The sequence below is a fragment of the Heterodontus francisci genome, chromosome 5 (assembly GCF_036365525.1).
Source record: "Heterodontus francisci isolate sHetFra1 chromosome 5, sHetFra1.hap1, whole genome shotgun sequence".
Classification (NCBI taxonomy): Eukaryota; Metazoa; Chordata; class Chondrichthyes; order Heterodontiformes; family Heterodontidae; genus Heterodontus; species Heterodontus francisci.
In genome coordinates this window covers 60,350,528-60,374,615 of record NC_090375.1, presented here as the reverse complement: position 1 = coordinate 60,374,615, position 24,088 = coordinate 60,350,528, and the positions used below count along the sequence as shown (strand labels likewise).

General features: G+C 43.5%; 1 protein-coding gene across 11 annotated transcripts in view; it reads right to left on the bottom strand.

The window, feature by feature from the left end:
* Window positions 1–24,088, bottom strand: part of LOC137369872 (microtubule-associated protein 4-like) — a 546,551-nt gene that overhangs the window by 86,670 nt on the left and 435,793 nt on the right. For all 11 annotated transcript variants that reach the window (XM_068031528.1, XM_068031524.1, XM_068031523.1 and 8 more), the window contains 3 exons: window positions 3,991–4,168; window positions 3,025–3,087; window positions 1,633–1,961 (listed from right to left, as the gene is read on the bottom strand). In XM_068031528.1, coding sequence (XP_067887629.1) covers window positions 1,633–1,961; window positions 3,025–3,087; window positions 3,991–4,168 — 570 coding nt within the window. The remainder of the gene's footprint in view (window positions 1–1,632; window positions 1,962–3,024; window positions 3,088–3,990; window positions 4,169–24,088) is intronic.

The following is a 24,088-nucleotide window of genomic DNA, read 5'->3' as shown; positions in this document are numbered from 1 at the left end:
TTAAGGATGCTGCAAAGATATCTGTTAAGGCCCCAGCTATTTCCTCTCTCGCTTCCCACAGCAACCTGGGATAGATCCCATCCGGACCTGGGGACTTGTCCACCTTAATGCCTTTTAGAATACCCAACAGTTCCTCCCTCCTTATGCCGACTTGACCTAGAGTAATCAAACATCTGTCCCTAACCTCAACATCCGTCATGTCCCTCTCCTCGGTGAATACCGATGCAAAGTACTCGTTTAGAATCTCACCCATTTTCTCTGACTCCACGCATAACTTTCCTCCTTTGTCCTTGAGTGGGCCAATCCTTTCTCTAGTTACCCTCTTGCTCCTTATATATGAATAAAAGGCTTTGGGATTTTCCTTAACCCTGTTTGCTAAAGATATTTCATGACCCCTTTTAGCCCTCTTAATTCCTCGTTTCAGATTGGTCCTACATTCCCGATATTCTTTCAAAGCTTCGTCTTTCTTCAGCCTCCTAGACCTTATGTATGCTTCCTTTTTCCTCTTAGCTAGTCTCACAATTTCACCTGTCATCCATGCTTCCCTAATCTTGCCATTTCTATCCCTCATTTTCACAGGAACATGTCTCTCCTGCACGCTAATCAACCTCTCTTTAAAAGCCTCCCACATATCAAATGTGGATTTACCTTCAAACAGCTGCTCCCAATCTACATTCCCCAACTCCTGCCGAATTTTGGTATAGTTGGCCTTCCCCCAATTTAGCACTCTTCCTTTAGGACCACTCTCGTCTTTGTCCATGAGTATTCTAAAACTTACGGAATTGTGATCACTATTCCCAAAGTAGTCCCCTACTGAAACTTCAACCACCTGGCCCGGCTTATTCCCCAACACCAGGTCCAGTATGGCCCCTTCCCGAGTTGGACTATTTACATACTGCTCGAGAAAACCCTCCTGGATGCTCCTTACAAATTCTGCTCCATCTAGACCTCTAACACTAAGTGAATCCCAGTCAATGTTGGGAAAATTAAAATCTCCTATCACCACCACCCTGTTGCTCCTACATCTTTCCATAATACGTTAGGTTGATATTGAACCTATTCTTTTAGGTGATGACTGACTTAACGTTCTTCCTTTTTCTGTAAGTATACAAGTCTCCAGAAATTACATAGTGGGTCTACAAAGTATTTGCCAAGCACTTCTTAAGAGTACTGTGTACAGTTCTTGTCACAATATTGCAAAACAAAGATGGGAAGTGGGAAGAGGACAAACATTAATGATATTAAAATTATGAAGGGTAACAAATGTTTAGAACAAGCTATTAGGCACATACATTAGCGACTTTAAAAATGCAGCTGGGCTTCCAAAATTTCCTACATTACAACAGTGACTTCACTTCAAAAGTACTTATTTGGCTGTAAAGTGCTTTGGGACATCCTGAGGGAGTGAAAGGTGCTACTTAAATGCAAGTCTTCCTTTCTTTTAATGGGAAAATTAGGAAATAAGGATGAGCTTTGTTCAGCTGAGTGGCCTTTATTCACCGATGATGTTCTCTCATTTCAGATTTCTAGCACTTGCTTTTTGTTTGTAACATCAATTGGACTGGATCGACAAACAGTGGGATCAAAATCTTGCTGTTCATTTACTTCCAAATAAAATAGGCAATCTCTTACCTTCCCTCCTCCAGGCTGGTGTTTGATATTATCTGTGGATCCAATTTTTGACTTGATGTTTTTCAGGTCTGGTGCTGGAGCACTGGTTGGCCGCGGTTGCTTTGGAGCTGCTGCTACGGTAGGTTTTGAAGGAGTGCGAGGAATGGGTGCCACCCTCTTGGCCTCCGAAGCAGCCGTGGTCTTCAGTGCCAATGTTCTGGGGGCCCGAGAGGTGCTGGACGATGGTGTTCCAGGGGTACCGGTGCCCAGCGGGGTGCTCGGTGTACTTGGGGTAGTGCCAGTGCTCTTAACAGAGGTTGCGGAAGCAGTCTTTGGACGACCTGTCTCACCTAAGGTCAAGCAAAATCAGGCTATTTCTCCACAAATGACACTGGTTCCTGTACCAGGCTGATCTAGTCGTTAAACATATAAATAAATTTGACAGACTGAGAAATTGTGATAAAAATGAGGAAGTATTCCACAAAGTTAATAGTACCAGGAGGACAACTGAATGCTCTGGGTGGTCCCAGAATTCAAAAATACCATACTGTGCTCTCTCATACCCCTCCATCAGCTCTCTCACCAAACAAAAAAAAAAACACCCAGTGCTCTCTTGAATTAGTTGATCCACTGTCTCCACGGGCAGTTTAATCCACTCACTATAATGTGAAGTTAAGTCATATTGGGTACCTATTGAGGGAAAAGGGCTTTGATGTGGCACAGGAAAACATTTATATGAGAGCAAATGTATCAAAACTAAGGATCAAATCTGTGCTCAATCCTCCCACCCACCTCCTAATAATCAGGCCAGCTGACTGCCACTAACAAATATTCATCATCAGCCTAGCAAATCTAGAGTCTGCCAATGATTCAGTGAGTTTATGCAGTGGGTAACTGAACCATTCAGATCAGAATGCAGGTTTTATCCTCTTTTTTACCCTGGTAGCTGGTCTTGCTGTGGAGGGAAGGGCGGTCAACAAATGGCCTCAGCACCTCTGAGTTGGGAAGAGGTGTAGCTGGCCTCGGCACCTCTGAGTTACGGGAGGGGTGTAACTGGCTTCAGCACCACTGGTTGGCGGAGACACAACAGAAAATTAGCTCCTGATCACTAACTAGCAACCCTGGTGGAAAATAGACGTATGGACATTGGGTGAGGTCAGGATTAGGTATGGTTGTAAAGACTCCCATGATTTGAATAGTTTACCAAAACTCGTTGTTCAGACTCACTTAGATGAGGTACCAGAGGGCATTTGGTGCACATGGGACAAAATTTCAGCAAGGAGCTAACACCTTCAAGGGAGGACAAAAAGAGGGATATTGTGTGGCAATGCAAAATTGTTGGAGTGGGGTGGGGGAATAAGTGGGTGAAATAGAAATAACAAAAGAAACAGGAGTAAAGTCAATTCACATTACCCAAGGGTGATTTTGCAGACAGAGACTTCTTCATCTCTGTAGATTTGGGTTCAGTCTTGATAGCTGAAAATAAAATGTTTAAAGAGTTACGACAATTTTAATTTTAAAACTATTGGTCTGATGCTAGCTCTTTAACTGCCACTACCTAATCTACTATCCTCACCTCTTTTTATTCACTGTTATATTTTCTTTCTTTGTCAGGGAAAGTTGCACCCTTCCTCTATACTCCCTCACTATATAATTCCAGTTTAAAACTGATCAGAGGGCATCTGAGATCATTGTTACATGACGCAATTGCGTGGAGTGAGGCTAAGTAACTGGCTATTGAGCTAATTCTCCGTCAGTGCTTGAGTCACAACCCTCATCTGCATAGCCAACAAATGAAGCTGCTTAATGCATCACCATATTTGCATCATGATGCAAAAAAGCAAGCCAACACAGGAGGTCACTACTCCAATGTCAGACTGGGAGAGGCACAGCAAAGCTGGAATAAAGCACATCAGGTTATTACTAATAATTCAGTAATTAATATTCCTGAAGGAAAACTCCCCATTTGCACTCATTAATGTGAGGGATATTAGCACTATGGAATGGAATTTTTCCCAGTTCAGGCACCCAGTACACCCAGGTCAGATATAGTATAGCCAAAGGTAGCAGGGAGCTCCTTCCACTCAACCCCCTCAGAAAAGCACCCCCTACTATGTGACCTTTTTTGCATTTCCCATGCCAGTTATTTTGAGACCTTTCTGGGTAAGATTACCAATTAATGTTAGAGATTCAAGCCCACCAGAAACTGGATTCAGACTGTCCAAACTCATTTCTTATGGAACCTTTATAGGCAGAAGAAAGTTTCATGTATCAATCTAGGACAAATTGGAACCCATGTCTCAAAGGTTTGAAGGGTGCTCGCTAACCAACCACACTGTGCTTTCACATATCCAGTGACATCAAGAGTTCAATACGCACATGTTGGCCTTTTAGGGGTAGAGAGCGTGGTGTTTCTTTGAGTGGATCCAGTAGTAGCAGCCATTTTTTGTAATGATGTTGAACTGCTCTTAGTGGTAGCATTACTAGCTGTTTTTGTCACACCTGCAGATGATGGTCTGGATGAGGGGAGCTTCACTGGGCTCTTAGCCTCAGTTGCCTGCAACAAAAAAGTTTTCAGCGTTAGTGTCTCTTTTGTTGTATCATATTGATATAAGAGGAAACACCCTTTTCTCACTCACCTTGTCAAGACCATTCAGGATCTTATATACTTCAATCAAGTCTCCCCTCACTCTTCTAAACTCCAGTGAAAACAAGCCCGGTCTGTCCAACCTTTCCTCACAAGTTATTCTCATTCCAGGTATCAATCTAGTAAACCTCCTCTGAACCACCTCCAATGCATTTACATCCTTCCTTAAATAAGGAAACCTAAATTGCACACAGTATTCGAGATGTGGTCTCACCAATGCCCTGTATAACCGAAGCATAACATCCTTACTTTTATTTTCAATTCCTCTCGTAGCAAAGGATAGCATTCCATTAGCCTTCTTTATTACTTGCTGTACCTGCATATTAACCTTTTGCGACTCATTCCTTAGACAGCACCTTCCAAACCCACAACCTCTACCAACTAGAAGGATAAGGGCAGTAAATGCATGGGAACACCACCAACTGCAAATTCCCCTCCAAGCCACACACCATCCTGACTTGTAACTATATCGCCGTTCCTTCACTGTCGCTGGGTCAAAATCCTGGAACTCCCTTCCTAACAGGACTGTGCGTGTACCTACCCCACATGGACTGCAGCGGTTCAAGAATGCAGCTCACCATCACCTTCTCAAGGGCAATTAGAGATGGGCAATAAATGCTGGCCTAGCCAGCCACGCCCACATCCCATGCATGAATAAAAAAAAATGCACTAGAACACCTAGATCCCTCTGCACCTCGGAATTCTGCAGCCATTCTCTGTTTAAGTAATACTCTGCTTTTTTATTCTTCCTGCCAAAGTAAACAACTTCACATTTTCCCACATTATACTCCATCTGCCAGATTTTTGCCCACTCAACCTATCTAGATTGGTCTGCAACCTCCTCTGTCCTCTTCACAACATACTTTCCTACCTATCTTTGTGTCATCTGCAAATTTAGCTACTTCGTTCCCCTCATTTAAGTGACTGATATAAACTGTAAAAAGTTGAGGCCTCAGCACAGACCCCTGCAGGACTCCACTTATCACATCCTGCCATTCAGAAAAGGACCCAATAATGCATATTCTCTGTTTTCTGCCAGCTAGCCAATCTTCTATCCATGCTAATATGTTACCCTTTACACCATGAGCTCCTACTTTGTGCAATAACCTTTAATATGGCACCTTGCCAAATGCCTTCTGGAGTAACATGCGCTCCCCTTTATCCACAGCGCATGTTACTCCTTCAAAAAACTCCAATAAATTGGTTAAACATGATTTCCCTTTCATAAAACTATGTTGACTATTCCCGATTACCTTGAGTTTTTCTAAGTTTTCTAAACTGTAGCTTCCTTAATGATCGATTTTAACACCTTCCCCATGACAGACGTCAAGCTAACTGGCCTATAGTTACCTGTTTTCTGCCTCCGCCAACCCCCACCCCGTCCCATTTCTTGAATACAGGGGTTATATTTGCTACTTTCCAGTCTGATGGAACCTTTCCAGAATCTAGCGAACTTTGAAAAATTAACACCAATGCATCTACTACCTCATTAGCCACCTCTTTTAAGACCCTAGGATGAAGCCCATCAGGACCCGGGGACTTGTCAGCCCGCAGCTCGTTCAGTTTGCTCAGTACCGCTTCCCTAGTGATTACAATTTCACCAAGTTCCTCTCTTCCTTCTACCTCCTGATTTACAGCTATTACTGGAATGTTTTTGTATCCTCTATAGCAAAGACAAAAGCAAAATATTTCATTCGCCATTTCCTTATTATCTACTATTAACTCCCCATTCTCATTCTCTAGAGGACCAACACTCACTTTACTTACTCTTTTCCTTTTTAAATACCTGTAGAAACTCTTCCTATCTGTTTTTACATTTCTAGCTAGCTTCCTCTAATACTCTTACTTTCCTTCTTCTGATTAACCTTTTAAGTCATTCGCTGCTGTTCCTTATATTCTGACCAATCATCTGACATGACACTCATCTTTGCGCAATTATATGTGATTTCGTCAAGTTTGATGCTTTCCTTAACTTCTGTAGTTAACCACGGATGGTGAGTCCTCCCCTGAGAATTTTTCTTTAGAGTAGGAATATACTTATGCTGAGTATTCTGAAATATCCCCATATATGTCTGCCACTGCTTCTCTATTGCTCTATCGCCTAGCCTAGTAACCCAGTTCACTTCAGCTAGCTCAGCTTTCATGCCCACATAGTTGCCCTCATTTAAGTTTAAAATACTAGTCTTAGACCCACTCTTCTCTCGTTCAACCTTTCAAACCTCAATCAAGGCTTCCCCCTCAATGTGGTTGTCAGGGCCCTCAACCGTGACCGACCCATTTCCTGCACTTCTGCCCTCACCCCTTCCCCTCCCTCCCAGAACCGTGACAGGGTTCCCCTTGTCCTCACTTTCCACCCCACCAGCCTCCACATCCAAAGGATCATCCTCCCCCATTTCCGCCACCTCCAGTGTGATGCCACCACCAACACATCTTCCCTTCCCCTCCACTCCCCTGTCAGCATTCCGGAGGGATCATTCCCTCCGCGACACCCAGGTCCAAACCTCCATCACCCTCAACACCTCGTCTCCTTCCCATGGCAGCTTCCCATGCAATCGCAGGAGGTGTAATACTTGCCCTTTTACCTCCTTTCTCCTCAACATCCAAGGCCCCAAACACTCCTTCCAGGAGAAGCAGCAATTTACTTGTACTTCCTTCAATTTAGTATACTGTATTCGCTGCTCACAATGCAGTCGCCTCTATATTGGGGAGACCAAACGCAGATTGGGTGACCGCTTTGCGGAACATCTCCGCTCAGTCCGAAAGCATGGCCCCGAGCTTCCGGTCGCTTGCCATTTCAACACGCTGCCCCCTGCTCTCATGCCAACATTTCTGTCTTTGGCCTGCTTCAGTGTTCCAGTGAACATCAATGCAAGCTCAAGGAGCAGCAACTGATCTTTTGATTAGGCACTATACAGCCTTGCAGACTGAACATTGAGTTCAATAACTTTAGAGCATGACTGGCCTTTTTATATTTTTATTTTATTTTTTTACTATGTGCCTGTTTTTCATGTAGACAGAGTCACTCATTATTCCACTATTAACACTCTCTCTGGACTAATGCTTTGTCTTTCACCATAAGCATTAACAGACTCTTTGCCTTATGACAGTTTTGTTATTTAATCTCCCCTGCCATCTGCCCCATCAGACACCTTCCCTTTTGTTCTATTCCCCACTACCACCACCCACCCCCCTACCCCCTTCACTTGTTTAATACCTAATTTTTTTCCAACTTTTGCCAATTCTGATGAAAGGTCACAGACCGGAAATGTTAACTCTGCTTCTCTCTCCACAGATGCTGCCTGACCTGCTGAGTATTTCCAGCACTTTCTGTTTTTTTTCCAGATTTCCAGCATCTGCAGTATTTTATTTTACTTCTCTCTTTCAAACTGGATAAAAAATTCAATCATATTGTGGTTGCTGCTACCTAGAGGTGCCTTTACTCTGAGGTCATTAATTAATTGTGTCACATTGCACAATACCAAGTTTAATATAACCTGCTCTCTGGTTGGTTCCAGAACGTGCTGCTCTAAGAAACTATCTTGAAAGAATTCTATGAACTCCTCATCCAGGCTACTATTGCCAATCTGATTTTTCCAGTTTATATATAGATTAAAATCACCCAAAATTTCTTCTTGGATACTTCATCCTACATTGTGTTTACTGTTAGGGGGCCTGTAGACCACTCCCACTAGTGACTTCTTTCCCCTACTATTTCTCATCTCCACCCAAACCGATTCTACGTCCTGATCTCCCGAACCAAGGACATCCGTAAGTATTGCGCCAATGCCATCCTTGATTAACAGTGCTACCCCTCCACCTTTACCTAGCTACCTATTCTTCTTGAATGTCATATACCTCTCAATATTCAGGACCCAATCCTTATCATCCTGCAGCCACGTCTCCGTAATGGCTATCAGATCAATATTTATTTACTTCAATGCGTGCTATCAGTTTGTCTACTTTGTTATGCATGCTACGTGCATTCAGATACAGAGCCTTTAGTTTTGTCTTTTTGTTATCTTTGTATCATCTAGTCTTGACTGTTGACGTGTTCTTAGGTTTTTTCTCTGTCCCTTCCTGCCATTCTCTGACCTTCATTTCCCATATTACTTTTCTGCTCTCTTGTCTTGACTCCACCCCTTGGTTTACTACATCTTCCCAGGCTTGATCCCTCACCTCCCCTTGTTTAGTTTAAAGCCCTCTCTACTTCCCTAGTTATAATGTTTGCTAGAACACTGGTCCCAGGACGGTTCAGGTGCAGATCGTCCCAACTGTACTGCCCCCACTTTCCCCAGTACTGGTGCCAGTGCCCCACAAACCGAAACCCACTTCTCCCTCACCAGTCTTTGAGCCACGCATTCATTTCACTAATCTTATGTGCCCTCTGCCAATTGGCACATGGTTTAGGTAATAATCCAGAGATTACCACCCTTGAGGTTCTGCTCTTCAATTTGGTGCCCCGCTCCTCATACTGTCTAAGCAGAATCTCTTTCCTAGTTCTACCTATGTCGTTGGTATTTACATGGACCATGACAAATTGACCCTCCCCCTCCCAATCCAAGTTCCTGTCCAGCCCTGAGCAGATGTTCCAAACCCTGGCACCGGGTAGGCAGCATAGCCTTCTGGACTCTAGCTCTCGGCTGCACAGAACAGCATCAATCCCTTTCACTATACTATCCCCTAGTACCACTACATTCCTTTTTGCTCCCCCCACTTGAATGGCTGCCTGTACCACAGTGCCATGGCCAGTCTGCTCATCCACCTTGCAAACTTTGCTTTCGTCCACACAGGTTGTGCATTGTTTGCAGTTCAGCTTCCAGGTCAATAATCCTGATCTGGAATTCCTCTAGCTGTTTACACTTTCTGCAGATGTGTTTGTCCTGGATCACTTGGCATCCAAAAGCTCCCCCATGCAACATAACACCTGTCCTGCCATTTTTAGTTATGCTGTTAATTTACTTTAATTACTTTCTTAATTGACTCTCTCACTGTTTCCCAATCTACTAAGCTTAACTAATATTTGTAAATATTACAATTTGAAAAATTACCTGAGTTTTGAAAGATAAACGATAAAAAAAACTCATCAATCACCTACCTTGGGAGTCAAAGGGAAGACTCACCAGCTGCTGGAGGCACAGGGTGCCCTATCAGGAGGGCCCCAACCCAGGCCGCAAGGACGCCATGCCGGGCCTCCAGCAGCAGCAGGAGGAGGCCCTTAAGTGGCAATTAATTGGCCACTTAAGGGACTTGATTGGCCTGGGGCGGGCAGGCCGTTTTTCGCCGCCACCACCCTGGTAAAACTGCAGTGCCGGTGGGAAGGCGTCGGGAACGACACCCCCTGCCTTCCACTCAATTTTATGACACCCCCACCTTCAACCTGTTCCTGTGGAGGGGTGTAAAATTCAGGTCCCTGTCTTTTACTGTCATGTTCTTCAAAACACTGAAGATAAAAGGTTTTGAAACACAGGCTTTTTAACTCAACAGGGGATGCTATGAGTGTATGCATCACAGGATTGTTTTCAACAGGGCCATGGTTTAGGAGAGCAATAATAGGAAGAAAGGGTCTTGTGTGAAAAATTACAAAGCCTCTCATCTCTGACAATCTACTTGAAACAAATAGGTGGTTGTAAAACATGAGATAGGGTTGCAGTCGGCAGGACGAAAACCATAAACCTAAAGGGTACCATAGAACCGTAGAAAAATTACAGCACAGAAGGAGGCCATTCAGCCCATCGTGTCCGTGCTGGCCGAAAAAACTAGCCGCCCAATCTAATCAAGATAAATGCCCTGTTTTTACTTAGGAAGAAAAAGAGACCACTCGTTATTTCTGAAACATGGGTTGTGAACAGGCTTGGAGAAGCCATTTTCACAATTTCTCACCAACATCTAAGCATGAGGCTCAGACATGGGGCTGATGTGCATTACTTTATGCAGCTGGATAGGTTATTTATGATTATGGTTTTGTCGATAATAAATTAGCTGGATTATCAAACGTATTACTGTCTAGTTGCACAAACTATTTAAAAGGATAAGGAAAGAAGTCCCCAATAACAGCAACTCTGACAATGGAGCATATCTCTCAGTACTGCAATGAACTGTCAGCCCTGATTACATGTTCAGATCATGAAATGGGGCTTAACCCAGAACCTACTGATTCAAAGGTGAGTGTGCTACAAGTGAGCCAAGCTAGTATGCTGCTGAGCCACAAATCTACCCTACAGGTTTAATTCCCCTTCTGAGTTTGCTAATAACAACCTGCGTACTACTACCACTGATTTCAGCGCCACCGGGATAGGAATGACAAGGCTGGATTCTTGCTTCTGATCATTATAAAGCGAACTCCTGCGGCTTTGGCTGTAAGACTTGCCAACATTTTCTGTCTAGATTCACAAGGTGAAGAATGGCCATATAGGTGAAAGACAGGCAATGAATGGAGCCTGTGGAATTAAAACAAAACTTAAGTCGGTACCTTCAGCCAGAGAAATGGAAGGAAATTGGAGGAAAGACTGCTGCACCTTGATAAACTACATGCATGGAGCCTACTAAATTCAATTTCAAGAAAATTGATAACAGGGTAATTTATATATTCTGGCTTCAAGATGAGATGGGGGAGGCTGGTGTTATGCGAGCGCTTTGTTTTGTAAAATATGTTTTTAAGGACTTATAGTTGAATTATGGACATTGATTCATCTGGAAGCTTGAACAGATGCTGAACTTTTTTTTTTAAACAAGAGGTCACCAGAAGGCTTCCTGGACTTGGCTTGTAAACAAGCCCTTACTGGAAGGCACCTGTTTTCGAAAGAATACCAGCAGGGAGCTTGTTGTTTTGACTTGGAGAAAATGTTTACAGAGAAGTGACAGGTTAAGATTTATAGTGGTCAGGAGACCTGACTTCTAAAATGTTTTTGGTTTCACTTTGAATTGTTACAAAAGACAGTTGTTTTATTGCCTGCCAAGAAAAACCCAGCTCATCTCTCTCCCTTGGAAAGACATCCTGCGTATCCAGTGTGTCAGTCTCCTTTTCCCTCCTGTATTTGAAGAAACCCTGCGTATCGAATGTGTGGGAACTGAAACTCCTGTTTCAGCAAATCTGCTATAAGGCCTATCTGAAACCCCTGTTGCTGCATTTCTTGGAAATCGTACCCAAACTGATCTTCAACAACATCTGGAAGGAACTGTTCTAGGAAGATCCCAGTGACAGCCGTCTATACGCATTTGGGATGCCAAACCAAAACAAAGGATATCTTTCCATATCTTTTCTTTTTTTCTTCAAGAATGAGCAAGTATTCCGCCTGTGTTTTTTTCGTCTGTCTTTTTTTGTAACAGAGCACTAAACAAGCATCCCTATAGTTTTCCGGATAACCGATGTATGTATGTGTGTTTTTCTGTACGTGCGTGTAAGTGTGAGGGGCTAAGGTAAAAAGGGAACTGTTATACTTCAGTCTGTGTGTTTATGCTTTGCTTCACTACTGGTTAAGACTTGTTTTTATAATAAACTGATAATTTTGTTGTTTATTAAAGAGACCTGGTTGGTGTGTTTTAATCTGGGAAAAATATAGTATATGACTGACCGTATCGGTAAGTGGTAAAATTTAAATATATGTTGTGACCTGTGGAGAAGTGGAACTAGAATAAACAGTGCACTCCTCCCACCTCGGTCGTAACATATAATTGGGAGCTCTTTGCGGGTTAAACCCAACACCGACAACGTAAGATTGCAAGTGGGGTAATAATAATTGAAAAAGGAAAAATAAAAAAGAGACAGGGTTCTTGTGCAATAGAATACAGTTTACTCTACCAGAATGTCTTTCACAGTTGCTGCGAATTTTCTGGGGAAGGAGGATGTATCCCTGAGTGATTTGAGGAACTTAACCAAGGTTAAGCTAATAGGATTGGAAGCAAAATTGGGGTTAGAGTTAAAACCAGGAGCTAAGAGAGCAGATATAATTGAAGTAATAGCACAACATCTGCAACTGGAAGAAGAAAGCAAACCAGAAGGTAGTACAGTTGAATTAGCTAAAATTCAGTGACAGGTGAAGCAGCTTGAACTTGACAAAGAAAAATAAACAGAAATAGAAATGAGAAAACTTGAACAGGAAAAAGAATTGAAAAAAACGTGAGCTTGAAAAAGAAGTGACAATGAAAAAACTTGAACTAGAATTTCAAAGAGAAAGAGAGGGAAGAAAATTCAAAGCTAAAAAGCTGGAACTAAGACAACAAGGTGGCCTTGACATCAAGGAAAATTCTGGTGAAGAATGATCTGACTCCAGCTCAGGACCCAGTGGAGAGCTGTTTAAATATGTGCAAGCCCTCCTTAAATTTGAGGAAAGGGACGTAGAGGCATTTTGTGGTTAGCACCGCAGCCTCACAGCTCCAGCGACCCGGGTTCAGTTCTGCGTACTGCCTGTGCGGAGTTTGCAAGTTCTCCTTGTGATCGTGTGGTTTTCCGCCGGGTGCTCCGGTTTCCTCCCACAGCCAAAGACTTGCAGGTTGATAGGTAAATTGGCCATTGTAAATTGCCCCTAGTATAGGTAGGTGGTAGGAGAATGGTGGGGATGTGGTAGGGAATATGGGATTAATGTAGGGTTAGTATAAATGGGTGGTTGTTGGTTGGCACAGACTCGGTGGGCCAAAGGGCCTGGTTCAGTGCTGTATCTCTAAATAAATAAATAATGAGATGGCAAAAAAGGCTATTCTCGCTGCGTATGACTTAACCCCTGAAGCATACTGACAGAAATTTCTGTCAGCACTGCGGCACAGTGGCGCAGTGGTTAGCACCGCAGCCTCACAGCTCCAGGGACCCGGGTTCGATTCCGGGTACTGCCTGTGTGGAGTTTGCAAGTTCTCCCTGTGTCTGCGTGGGTTTTCTCCGGGTGCTCCGGTTTCCTCCCACAAGCCAAAAGACTTGCAGGTTGATAGGTAAATTGGCCATTATAAATTGTCACTAGTATAGGTAGGTGGTAGGGAAATATAGGGACAGGTGGGGATGTTTGGTAGGAATATGGGATTAGCGTAGGATTAGTATAAATGGGTGGCTGATGTTCGGCACAGACTTGGTGGGCCGAAGGGCCTGTTTCAGTGCTGTATCTCTAATCTAATCTAAACCTCCGGAGATTGTCTGGGCATACGTATAGAATTTGCGAGGGTAAAGCACATTAATTTTGATCGTTGGATACAGGCACTAAAAATGGAAGCTACGTAGGGGAATCTTAGGGAAACAATTCTCCTGGAAGAATTTAAAAATTCACTCCCTCCATTAGTAAGAACCTGTGTAGACAACCAGAAGGTTTCAACGGCCTGACAGGCAGCAGAAATTGCTGATGATTATCAGGTTGTGTATAAACCCAACCCCTTTGCCCGTCACCGCCACAAACCCGAGAAGGATAGAAGGCGGGAGGATGAAAGGAAGGCAAGTAGCCTGGGACAGAAAGAGACAGCTGGGAATGCCACGGGATCTCCTCCTCAGGCCAGAAAGGAAGATGCTGAGGGTGTAAGTGAGGTACGCGAGCCTGAATGTTACTATTCTCACAAGGTGAAAAATCTTGGTGCAGAATGCTGCAAGTTGCGGGGTAAACCCATGGGACCTACTGGGGTACAGAAAGCCAATGCAGATTAAGGGGCTCTGACCGACAGTATGACAGATCAGGCTGTAGCTCTGACTGCAGCTGTAAGGCCAAATACAAAAATCAATGTGAGTACAGGATTGTGAATAAAATACCTGAGAGTTATAGGGAATTCTTGTCAAAAGGAAAAGTGCCTCCAAATTGCTCAAGTGAGGCAGGTAAACCTATAGTTATACTTAGGGATACAGGAGCCACCCAAACTCTTTTGCTGGGGAAAGGCATAACATTTCCACCAGACAGTGCACTGAATGCTGAAGTTTTAGTGAATGATATTGGCGGGGAGTATATACTCGTACCTTTGAATCGGGTGCACGTAGTGATCTAACGGGCTGCATTTTACAAGCTCACTGCCCAAGTGACGGCCCACATGTGCGGGCTTTACTCCGCGGAGCCGCCGTGATATTAAATGCAGTGGCTCATTTACATGGCCAGGGCAGACCGCCACCATCCCCCTCCCTAAACCCCCCCCCCCCACCCCCCGATGACATGGCGGGGGAGGGCATGCTGTCCCCGGCAACGGCGTGCTGCAGCGCTGTGTAGGTGCCATCTTTAAAGGGCTTCCAGCACTTACATTTAATTAAATTTTTTTTAAGTTACAGGAGTTTAAAAAATTAAATAAAGATATCCCGACCCTCTCCCACAATTACCATCAAATTTATACTTGCCCTCTCCCCCACCAAAACTCCTACCTTGTAGAACAAAGAACAAAGATAATTACAGCACAGGAACAGGCCCTTCGGCCCTCCAAGCCTGCGCCGATCCAGATCCTCTCTCTAAACATGTCGCCTATTTTCTAAGGTTAAAGAACAAAGATAATTACAGCACAGTACTCCCAACCCTCTCCCCCAAAAAGTTAATAAACTATGAACTTTACCCTTTCCAACCACCCCCTAGACCAATCGAAAACATTTAATCCCACCCTTAAAACACGAACCAGTGTTCTGCCGAACGGAGATCCGAAGGCGTGGGAGTCCCAGCAATTGACCTCAATATCGCAGCGGGAAGGCCGGCAGGAGCAGGTAACTCATAAATTCAATAATTTACATTCATTACCATATTTCAATCCTCCTCCAGTCGGCGAGTGGCGGGGGGCTGCCACAAGACGTTGCTGCCGCCGGCAATTCGGGGCAGGGCCTTCCTGGCGTCAAGGCTCATGGCTGGCCTCTCCCGCAGCCATTTTCCAGGGCTCCCCTCCACAACCCCCGACGTCAGGGGGGTTGGTAAAATTCAGTCCAATGTCTGGAATGGTAACTGTAGGAGTTGTCCATAGTTTGCCAGTAGACGGAGTTGACCTACTCCTGGGGAATGATCTGGCCGGAGCGAAAGTAGTAGCTTCTCCAGTAGTCATGGAAAAACCAAGTGAAATTAAAGAGACAGAACAGTTGCAGGAAAATGTTTCAGGAATTTTTCCTTCGTGTACAGTAACCCGGGAATGGCTGAACAAGTTCCATTGTCGGAGGTAAAATTGGCTCCACAGACAGATATCTGAAACTTTCTTTGGGGATTTGGATAATCTGAAGGAAATGTTCAATAAGTCTTCTCTGATCACAGCTCAGCAAGCTGATCCAGAGTTAAAGTGGCACAATTGGCTCTAACAGAAGCTGAGGCAAAAGGAGTTCCAGAAGGCTATTACATTAAAAATGGGATTCTGATGAGGAAGTGGAGACCTTCTCACAGACCTGCAGACGAAGAATGGATGGTAGTTCATCAGGTAGTAGTACCGCCAAAGTATCGCCGGAAACTATTAAGGATAGCACATGAAATTCCTATAGCGGGACAAGTGGGGATCCAGAAGACAAAATCACCTATAAGTTGACATTTTTACTGGTCAGATCTTTCCAAGGACGTGCTGCAGCGTGGGGATCCGGAAGACAAAATCACCTATAAGTTGACATTTTTACTGGTTGGATCTTTCCAAGGACGTGGTGCAGTTTTGTAAAACGTGCCATATGTACCAAGTTGTGGGAAAACCGCAACCTGCCATAAAACCGGCACCTCTAATTCCCATACCAGTTATTGGGGAACCATTTAGTGGGGTGTTGGTAGACTGTATAGGACCTTTACCAGAAACAAAAGCAGGACACCAATATATACTCACTATCATGGATATGGCTCCTTCGTTCCCAGAGGCCATTCCCTTGAGAACAATTTCTGCCAAGGTAGTGGTAGAGAAGTTAACCCAGTTTTTCACAAGATATTGATTACTGATTGAGATTCAGTCAGATCAAGGTTCCAATTTATGTCTAAAATTTTTCAGGAAGTTATGGGTAATTTGGGTATAACACAGCATACCACCCACTGATACAGGGAACTTTGGAAAGGTCCCATCAGACCCTCAAAACGATGATCAGGGCATACTGTCATGAATATCCCCACAATTGGGATAAAGGGTTAGAATTTCTTTTGTTTGCCACTAGGGATTCACCTAATTAGTCTACAGGTTTTAGTCCTTTTGAATTAGTTTATGGACATAAGAGGTCCTCTGAAACTAATTAAAGAAAGGTTTTTAGAAGAGAGGGATGAATCTTCTGTGCTTAATTACATATCTGTGTTCTGGGAACAGCTCATGAGAGCTTGCAAAGTGGCTCAAGAACACCTTAAAGCTTCCCAAACAACTATGAAGAAATAGGCAGACAAGCATGCCAAGACCCAAACATTTTAACCAGGGATGAAGTGTTAGTATTGCTGTCTTACAGGGTGAACCGTTGAAAACATGGTTCAGTGGTCCATATAAAGGGGACAAGAGAATTGGTAAGGTAAATTATTTGATTGACACCCCAGATAGCCGGAAAAAGAATCGGCTATGTCATATCAATATGTTGAAACAATATCATCGCCGGGAGGAAGATAAGCAAGCACAGGTATGTCAAGTAGTAGGGACAGTGAAGGATGAAACAGATAGTGAGAATGAGGCAGAAGGAGGCCTAGACAATTCTCAAATTTAACTTCCGACTATCCGGTTAGCTAATATTGAATTGCTAGGGAGATTGGACACTATGCTTTCATATTTAGATGCAGAACAAAGAGGAGACCTAACAAGGCTACTCACAGCATTTAAAAGAGTCTGTCGGAAAGCCAGGATGTACAGCCTTAGCCACACATGATGTGGATGTAGGGGAATCCTTTCCTATAAAACAGCATCCTTATCGCGTAAGTTCAGAGAAACAGGCCCAGGTAAAAGCAGAAATCCAATATATGCTGGAAAACAACCTAATAGAACCCAGTCAAAGCAGCTAGAGTTCACCAGTGGTATTAGTGCCTAAACCTGATGTTCAACTAGACTTTGCAGACTACAGAAAAGTTAGTACAGCAACAAAGGCAGACTCCTGCCCAATACCTCACTTGGAAGACTGTATTGACAGAGTGGGCAGTGCAAGTCATGACCAGAGCTCCTTGGGTGGCTCAGCTGTGCAGGGAGGGAGGAGAAAAGACAAGAGAGCAATAGTGGTAGGGGATTCTATAGTTAAGGGAACAGACAGGCGTTTCTGTGGCTGATGACGTGATTCCAGGATGGTATGTTGCCTCCCTGCCTCATGGATATCACCGAGCAGCTACAGGGCATTCTGGAGGGCGAGTGTGCACAGCCAGAGGTCGTAGTCCACACTGGTACCAATGATATCAGAAGAAAGAGGGATGAGGTCCTGCAGGCTGAGTTTAGGGAGTCAGGTAAGAGATTAGCAAGCAGGACCTCAAGGGTAGAAATCTCTGGATTACTACAAAAGCCACGTGCTAGTTAGTACAGAAATAGGAGAATACACCAGATGAATGCATGGCTTGAGAGATTGTGCAGGAGGGAGCGCTTCAGAATGCTGGGCCATTGGGACCGGTTCTGGCGGAGGTGGGACCTGTACAAGCCCAATGGTCTACACCTGAACAGGATTGGGACAAATATCCTTGCAGAAAGGTTTGTTAGTGCTGTTGGGGATGGTTTAAACTAAATTGGCAGGGGGAATGGGAACCTGAAGGCAGTTTCAGGCCAGGGAACGGAAGGCAGAAAATTAGCAAGTGACTCGGAAAGACAGAAGAAGCAAAGGTTAAAAAGTGTGCAGCACAGGAATTTGGCAGTGTTAAAAGTTATTTATTTAAATGCAAGGAGTATAGTAAATGAAGCTGATGAGCTGAGGGCACAGATAGACACATGGCAACACGATATTGTTGCTATAACAGAAACTTGGCTTAAAGTGGGGCAAGAATGGCAGCTCAACATCCCTGGATATAGAGTTTCCAGGCGGAATAGAGAGGGGGATAAAAAAGGAGGGGGTGTAGATTATTGGTTAAGGAATCAACAGCTGTGAGGAGGGTTGTTATGCTAAATAAATCATCAAGTAGGTTCATATGGGTGGAGATCAGAAATAAAAAAGGGGCAGCCACACTAGCAAGAGTGTACTACAGACCCCCAAATATTGAGAGGGAGATAGAGGAACACATACGTAGGCAAATTTCTGAGTGTAAAAACTATAGGGCAATAATAGTTGGGGATTTCAATTACCCTAATATCACCTGGGATACAAACAGTGTGAAGGGCACAGGGGACACAAAATTCTTGACCTGCATTCAAGAGAACTTTTTTAGCCAGCACGTAACAAGCCCAACGAGAGGAGGCGCAGATCTAGATTTAGTCTTTGGTAATAAAGCTGGGCAAGTAGATGAAGTAGCAGTAGGTGACCATTTTGGAGATAGCGATCATAATACAGTTAGTTTTAACATAGTCATGGAAAAGGACAAAGACAAGACAGGAGTTAAAGTTCTAAATTGGGAGAAGGCAAATTTTACGAAACTGAGGGGCGATCTGGCAAAAGTGGACTGGATACAGCTACTGGAAGGAAAATCAGTGGCAAACCAGTGGGAGGCATTCAAAAACGAGATTCTACAGGCACAGGGAAGGCATGTCCCCACAAAGATAAAGGGTGGTAAGGCCAAATCTAGAGCCCCCTGGTTATCTAGAGGCTTACAGGGTATTTTGAAGCAGAAAAAGAAAGCTTATGACGATCACAAAAAACTTAATACTTTAGAAAGCCTAGAGGAGTATAGAAAGTACAGGGGTGAAATAAAAAAGAAATTCGAAAAGCAAAGAGAGCACAGGAAAAAATATCGGCTGGCAAAATCAAGGAAAACCCAAAGATGTTTTATCAGTACATTAAGCGCAAGAGAATAACTAAGGAAAGGGTAGGGCCTATCAGAGATGTACAAGGGAACTTGCATGTGGATGCAGATGATGTGGGCAGGGTTCTTAATGAGTTTTTTGTCTCTGTCTTCACAAAGGAGAGGGATGATGCAGACATTGGAGTAAAAAGAGGAGTGTGAAATATTAGATACGATAAGCAGAATGAGAGAGGAAGTACTAGACAGTCTGACATCCTTGAAAGCAGATAAATCGCCAGGGCTGGATGGATTGCATCCCAGGTTGTTAAAGGAAACCAGGGAAGAAATAGCAGATGCGCTGAGGATCATCTTCAAATCCTCACTGGATACCGGCGAGGTGCCAGAGGATTGGAGGTCTGCGAACGTTATACCACTGTTTAAAAAGGGTGCGAGGGATAGGCCAAATAATTATAGGCCGGTCAGTCTGACCTCGGTGGTGGGTAAATTATTAGAATCAATTCTGAGGGCCAGGATAAACTGCCATTTAGAAAGGCACGGACTGATCAGGGGTAGTCAGCATGGATTTGTTAAGGGAAGGTCATGACTTACTAACTTAATTGAACTGTTTGAGGAAGTAACAAGGAGGATTGATGAGGGTAGTGCAATGGATGTGGTCTACATGGATTTTAGTAAGGCACTTGACAAGGTCCTGCATGGCAGACTGGTCAGTAAAATGAAAGCCCATGGGATACAGGGGAATGTGGCAGGTTAGATCCAAAATTGGCTCAGTGACAGGAAGCAAAAGGTAGTAGTCAACAGATGATTTGCGAATGGAAAGCTGTTTCCAGTGGCATTCCACAGGGCTCAGTGTTGGGTGCCTTGCTGTTTGTGGTATATATTAATGATTTGGACTTAAATGTGAGAGGCATGATTGGGAAATTTGCTGATTACACAAAAATTGGCCATATAAGTTGACAGTCAACAGGATGGCTGTAGACTCCAGAATGATACAAATGGTTTGGTTGAGTGGGCGGAAAAGTGGCAAATGGAATTCAATCCAGAGAAGTGTGAGGTAATGCACTTGGAGAGGGCAAATAAAGTGAGGGAATACACAATAAACGGGAGGATATTGAGAGGGGTAGAAGAAGTGAGGGACCTTGGAGTGCATGTCCACAGGTCCCTACAGGTAGATTAAGTGGTGAAGAAGGCATATAGAATGCTTTCCTTTATTGGCCGAGGTACAGAATACAAAGGCAAGGATGTAATGCTTGTTCGGCCACAGTTGGCGTATTGCGTACAGTTCTCGTCACCACATTACAGGAAGGACATAGTTGCTCTGGAGAGAGTGCAGAGGAGATTTACAAGAATGTTGCCAGGGCTTGAAAGTTGCAGCTATGAGAAAGATTGGATAGGCTAGGGTTGTTTTCCTTAGAACAGAGGAGGCTGAGGGGTGACTTAATTGAGGTGTACAAAATTATGAGGGGTCTAGATAAAGTAGACAGGAAGGACCCGTTTCCCCTAGCAGAGAGGACAATTACCAAGGGGCACAGATTTAAGGTGATTGGTAGACGAATTAGAGGAAAAACTTTTTCAACCAGAGGGTGGTGGGTGTCTGGAATTCATTGCCAGAATGATGGTGGAAACAGAAACCCTCAATTCTTTTAAAAGGTACCTGGACATGCAGCTGAGGTGCTGTAACCTGCAAGCCTATGGATCAAGTACTGGAAGGTGGAATCAGATTGGGCGGCTAGTTTTTTCGGCCGGCACGGATATGATGGGCTGAATGGCCTCCTTCTGTGCTGTATATTTCCTATGGTTCTATGTTTCTTAGAAAAATAGATTTGTTAAAGGAATACTGGCAAGTTCCTTTAACATCCCGAGCTATAGAGATATCGACCTTTGTCACACCAAACGGTCATTTCCAATGCCGAGTGATGCCATTCAGGCTAGGGGATGCCCCAGGTACTTTCCAGAGACTCGTGAACGAAGTGGTAGCCAGCGTTCCTAACTGTGTGGTTTACCTTGATGAGGTACTGGTCTACAGTGACACTTGAAAGGACCACTTGGAACAACTAGGGGGCTCTGTTTGGAAGGTTGCAGTCAGCTGATTTGTGATAATCTTTGTGGAAAAATTTAAAACCCAGAACGCCAGAATATTCTGATGGAGTTTACTATTGTAACCCTATCACTTAAAGATTATCCATATTGTGGGCAAAATTAATATTCTTGCAGATGCTTTATTGAGAATCTAACTTTGTTTTCAGTTGTCAGAATGCAAAGATGGTACAAAGCAGAATTATATTAACTACAGAATGAGTGAATGAGTGTGAAAACGTGTTTTCAAATGTTTCCATCTTTTTTTTGCACTTTGTAATGAAACACATTTAAAAATGAAGTTTCATTTCTCCAAGGGTGGAGATGTTATGCGAGTGATTTTTTTTGTAAAATATGTTTCTAAGGACTTATAGTCGAAATATGGACATTGATTCATGTGGAAATTTGAAGAGATGCTGAACTTTGTGTTTTTTTTAAACAAGAGGTCACCAGAAGGCTTCCTGGACTTGGCTTGTAAACAAGCCCTTACTGGAAGGCACCTGTTTTCAGATAGAATACCAGCAGGGAGCTTGTTGTTTTGACTTGGAGAAGATGTTTACAGAGAAGTGACAGGTCAAGATTTTTTAGAGGTCAGGAGGCTTGACTTCTGGAATGTTTTTGGTTTCACTTTGAATTGTTACAAAAGACAGTTGGTTTTTGCCTGCCAAGAAAAACCCAACTCTCTTTCTTGGAAAGAAATCCTGCGCATCCAGTGTGTCAGTCTCATTTTCCCTCCTGTATTTGAAGAAACCCTGCTTATCGAATGTGTGAGAACTGAAACCCCTGTTGCCGCATTTCTTGGAAATCGTACCCAAACTGATCTTCAACACCACCTGGAAATAACTGTTCCAGGAAGATCCCAGTGATAGCCGTCTATATGAATTTGGGACGCCAAACCAAAACAAAGGACATCTTTCCATATCTTTTTTTTTTCCAAGAATGAACAAGTATTCAGCCGAAGTGTTTTTTTCTGGGTTTTTTTTGTAACAGAGCTCTAAACAAAAATCCCTTACATTTTTCCGGTTAACCTATGTATGTATGGTGTGTGAGTATGAGAAGCTAAGGTCAAAAGGGAACTGTTATACCTCAATCTGTGTGTTCATGCTTTGCTTTATTACTGGTTAAGACTTGTTTTATAATAAACTGATAATTCTGTTGTTTATTAAAGAGATCTGGTTGGTGTGTTTTAATCTGGGAAAAATAGAGTATATGATATCTGGGAGGCGGTGGCATAGTGGTAATGTCACTGGACTAGTAATCCAGAGCCCAGGCTAATGCTCTGGGAACATGGGTTTGAATCCCACCACAGCAGATGGTGAGATCTGAATTCAATTAATAAATCTGGAATTAAAAAAACACTCGTCTAATGGTGACCATGAAACCACGGTCGATTGTTGTAAAAACCCATTTGGTTCACTGATGTCCTTTAGGGAAGGAAATCTGCTGTTCTGAACTGGTCTGGCCTACATGTGACTCCAGACCCACAGCAATGTAGTTGACTCTTAAATGCCCTCTGAAATAGACTAGCTCAGTTCAAGGGCAATTAGGGATGGGCAATAAATGCTGGCCTAGCCTGTGACGCCCACATCCCACAAAGGATCTGATTTCTCATGATATATTGCCTGCAGGCAAGGCTGAGAGCAAGAATTGGTCCTTTTAGCCATTTTCTGTATTTCAGACAAGTAACTTTAAAATTTATCTTTTTCCTTGTGATGTTGAGTTGATTTGCACAAAAGATGATCGACCGTATCTGTAAGTGGGAAAATTCAAATATATGTTGTGACCTGTGGAGAAGTGGAACTAGAATGAACAGTGCACTCCTCCCGCCTCGGTCGTAACAGTGGTTTCAAATGCAAACTGAAAGAGCAATTCCCTCAGTTCTGTTCCCCCGCCTTCTCCCTGTAACTGAAGTTCAGAAGAGTGACGGGAGACTTGGTTGAATATATAAGATCCTGAACGGTCTTGACAAGGTGAATGTGGAAAGGACGTTTCCTCTTGTGGGTGAGTCCAGAACTAGAGGGCACTGTTTTAAAATTAGGGGTCGCCCTTTTAGGACAGAGACGAGGAGAAATTATTTCTCTCTGAGGGTTGTGCGACTTTTGAATTCTCTGCCTCAGAAGGTGGTAGAGGCGGGGTCATTGAATATTTTTAAGGCAGAGGTAGATTGATTCCCTTGCCTAACAAGAATCTAAGATTATTGGGGGTAGATGGGAGTGTGGAATTCGAGACAGAAACAAATCAGCCATGATCTTATCAAATAGCGGAGCAGGCTCGACAGGCTGAATGGCCTACTTCTGCTCCTTATTCGTATGGTTGTAACCCTACACATTCTTCCTTTTCATATAACTGTCCAATTCCCTTTTGAATGCTTCAATTGAACCTGCCTCCACCACACTCAGGCAGTGCATTCCAGACCTTAACCACTCGCTGCATGAAAAAGCTTTTCCTAATGTCACTTTTGCTTCTCTTACCAAATACTTTAAATCTGTGCCCTCTCGTTCTCGATCCTTTCAAGAGTGGGAAGTTTCTCTCTATCTATTCTGTCCAAACCCTTCATGATTTTGAATAGCTCTATCAAATCACCTCTCAGCCTTCTCTTCTCCAGGGAAAACAGTCCTAACTTCTCCAATCTATCGTCATAACTAAAATTCCTCATCCCTGGATCCATTTCTCGTGAATCCTTTCTATAGTATCTCCAATGCCCTCACGTCTTTCCTAAAGTGCGGAGCCCAGAATTGGACGCAATGCTCCAACTGAGGCTGAACTAGCGTCTTATATAAGTTCAACATAACTTCCTTGCTCTTGCACTCTGTGCCCCTATTAAAAAAGGCCAGGATACTGTATGCTTTATTAACCAGGCTCTCAACCTGTCCTGCCAACTTCAATGACCTATGCAATTATACACCTAAGTCACTCTACTCCTGCACCTCCTTTAGAATCAAACACTTTATTTCATATTGCCTCTCCATGTTCTTCCTACCAAATTGAATCACTGCATTGAACTTTATCTGCCACCTGTCTGCCCGTTCCA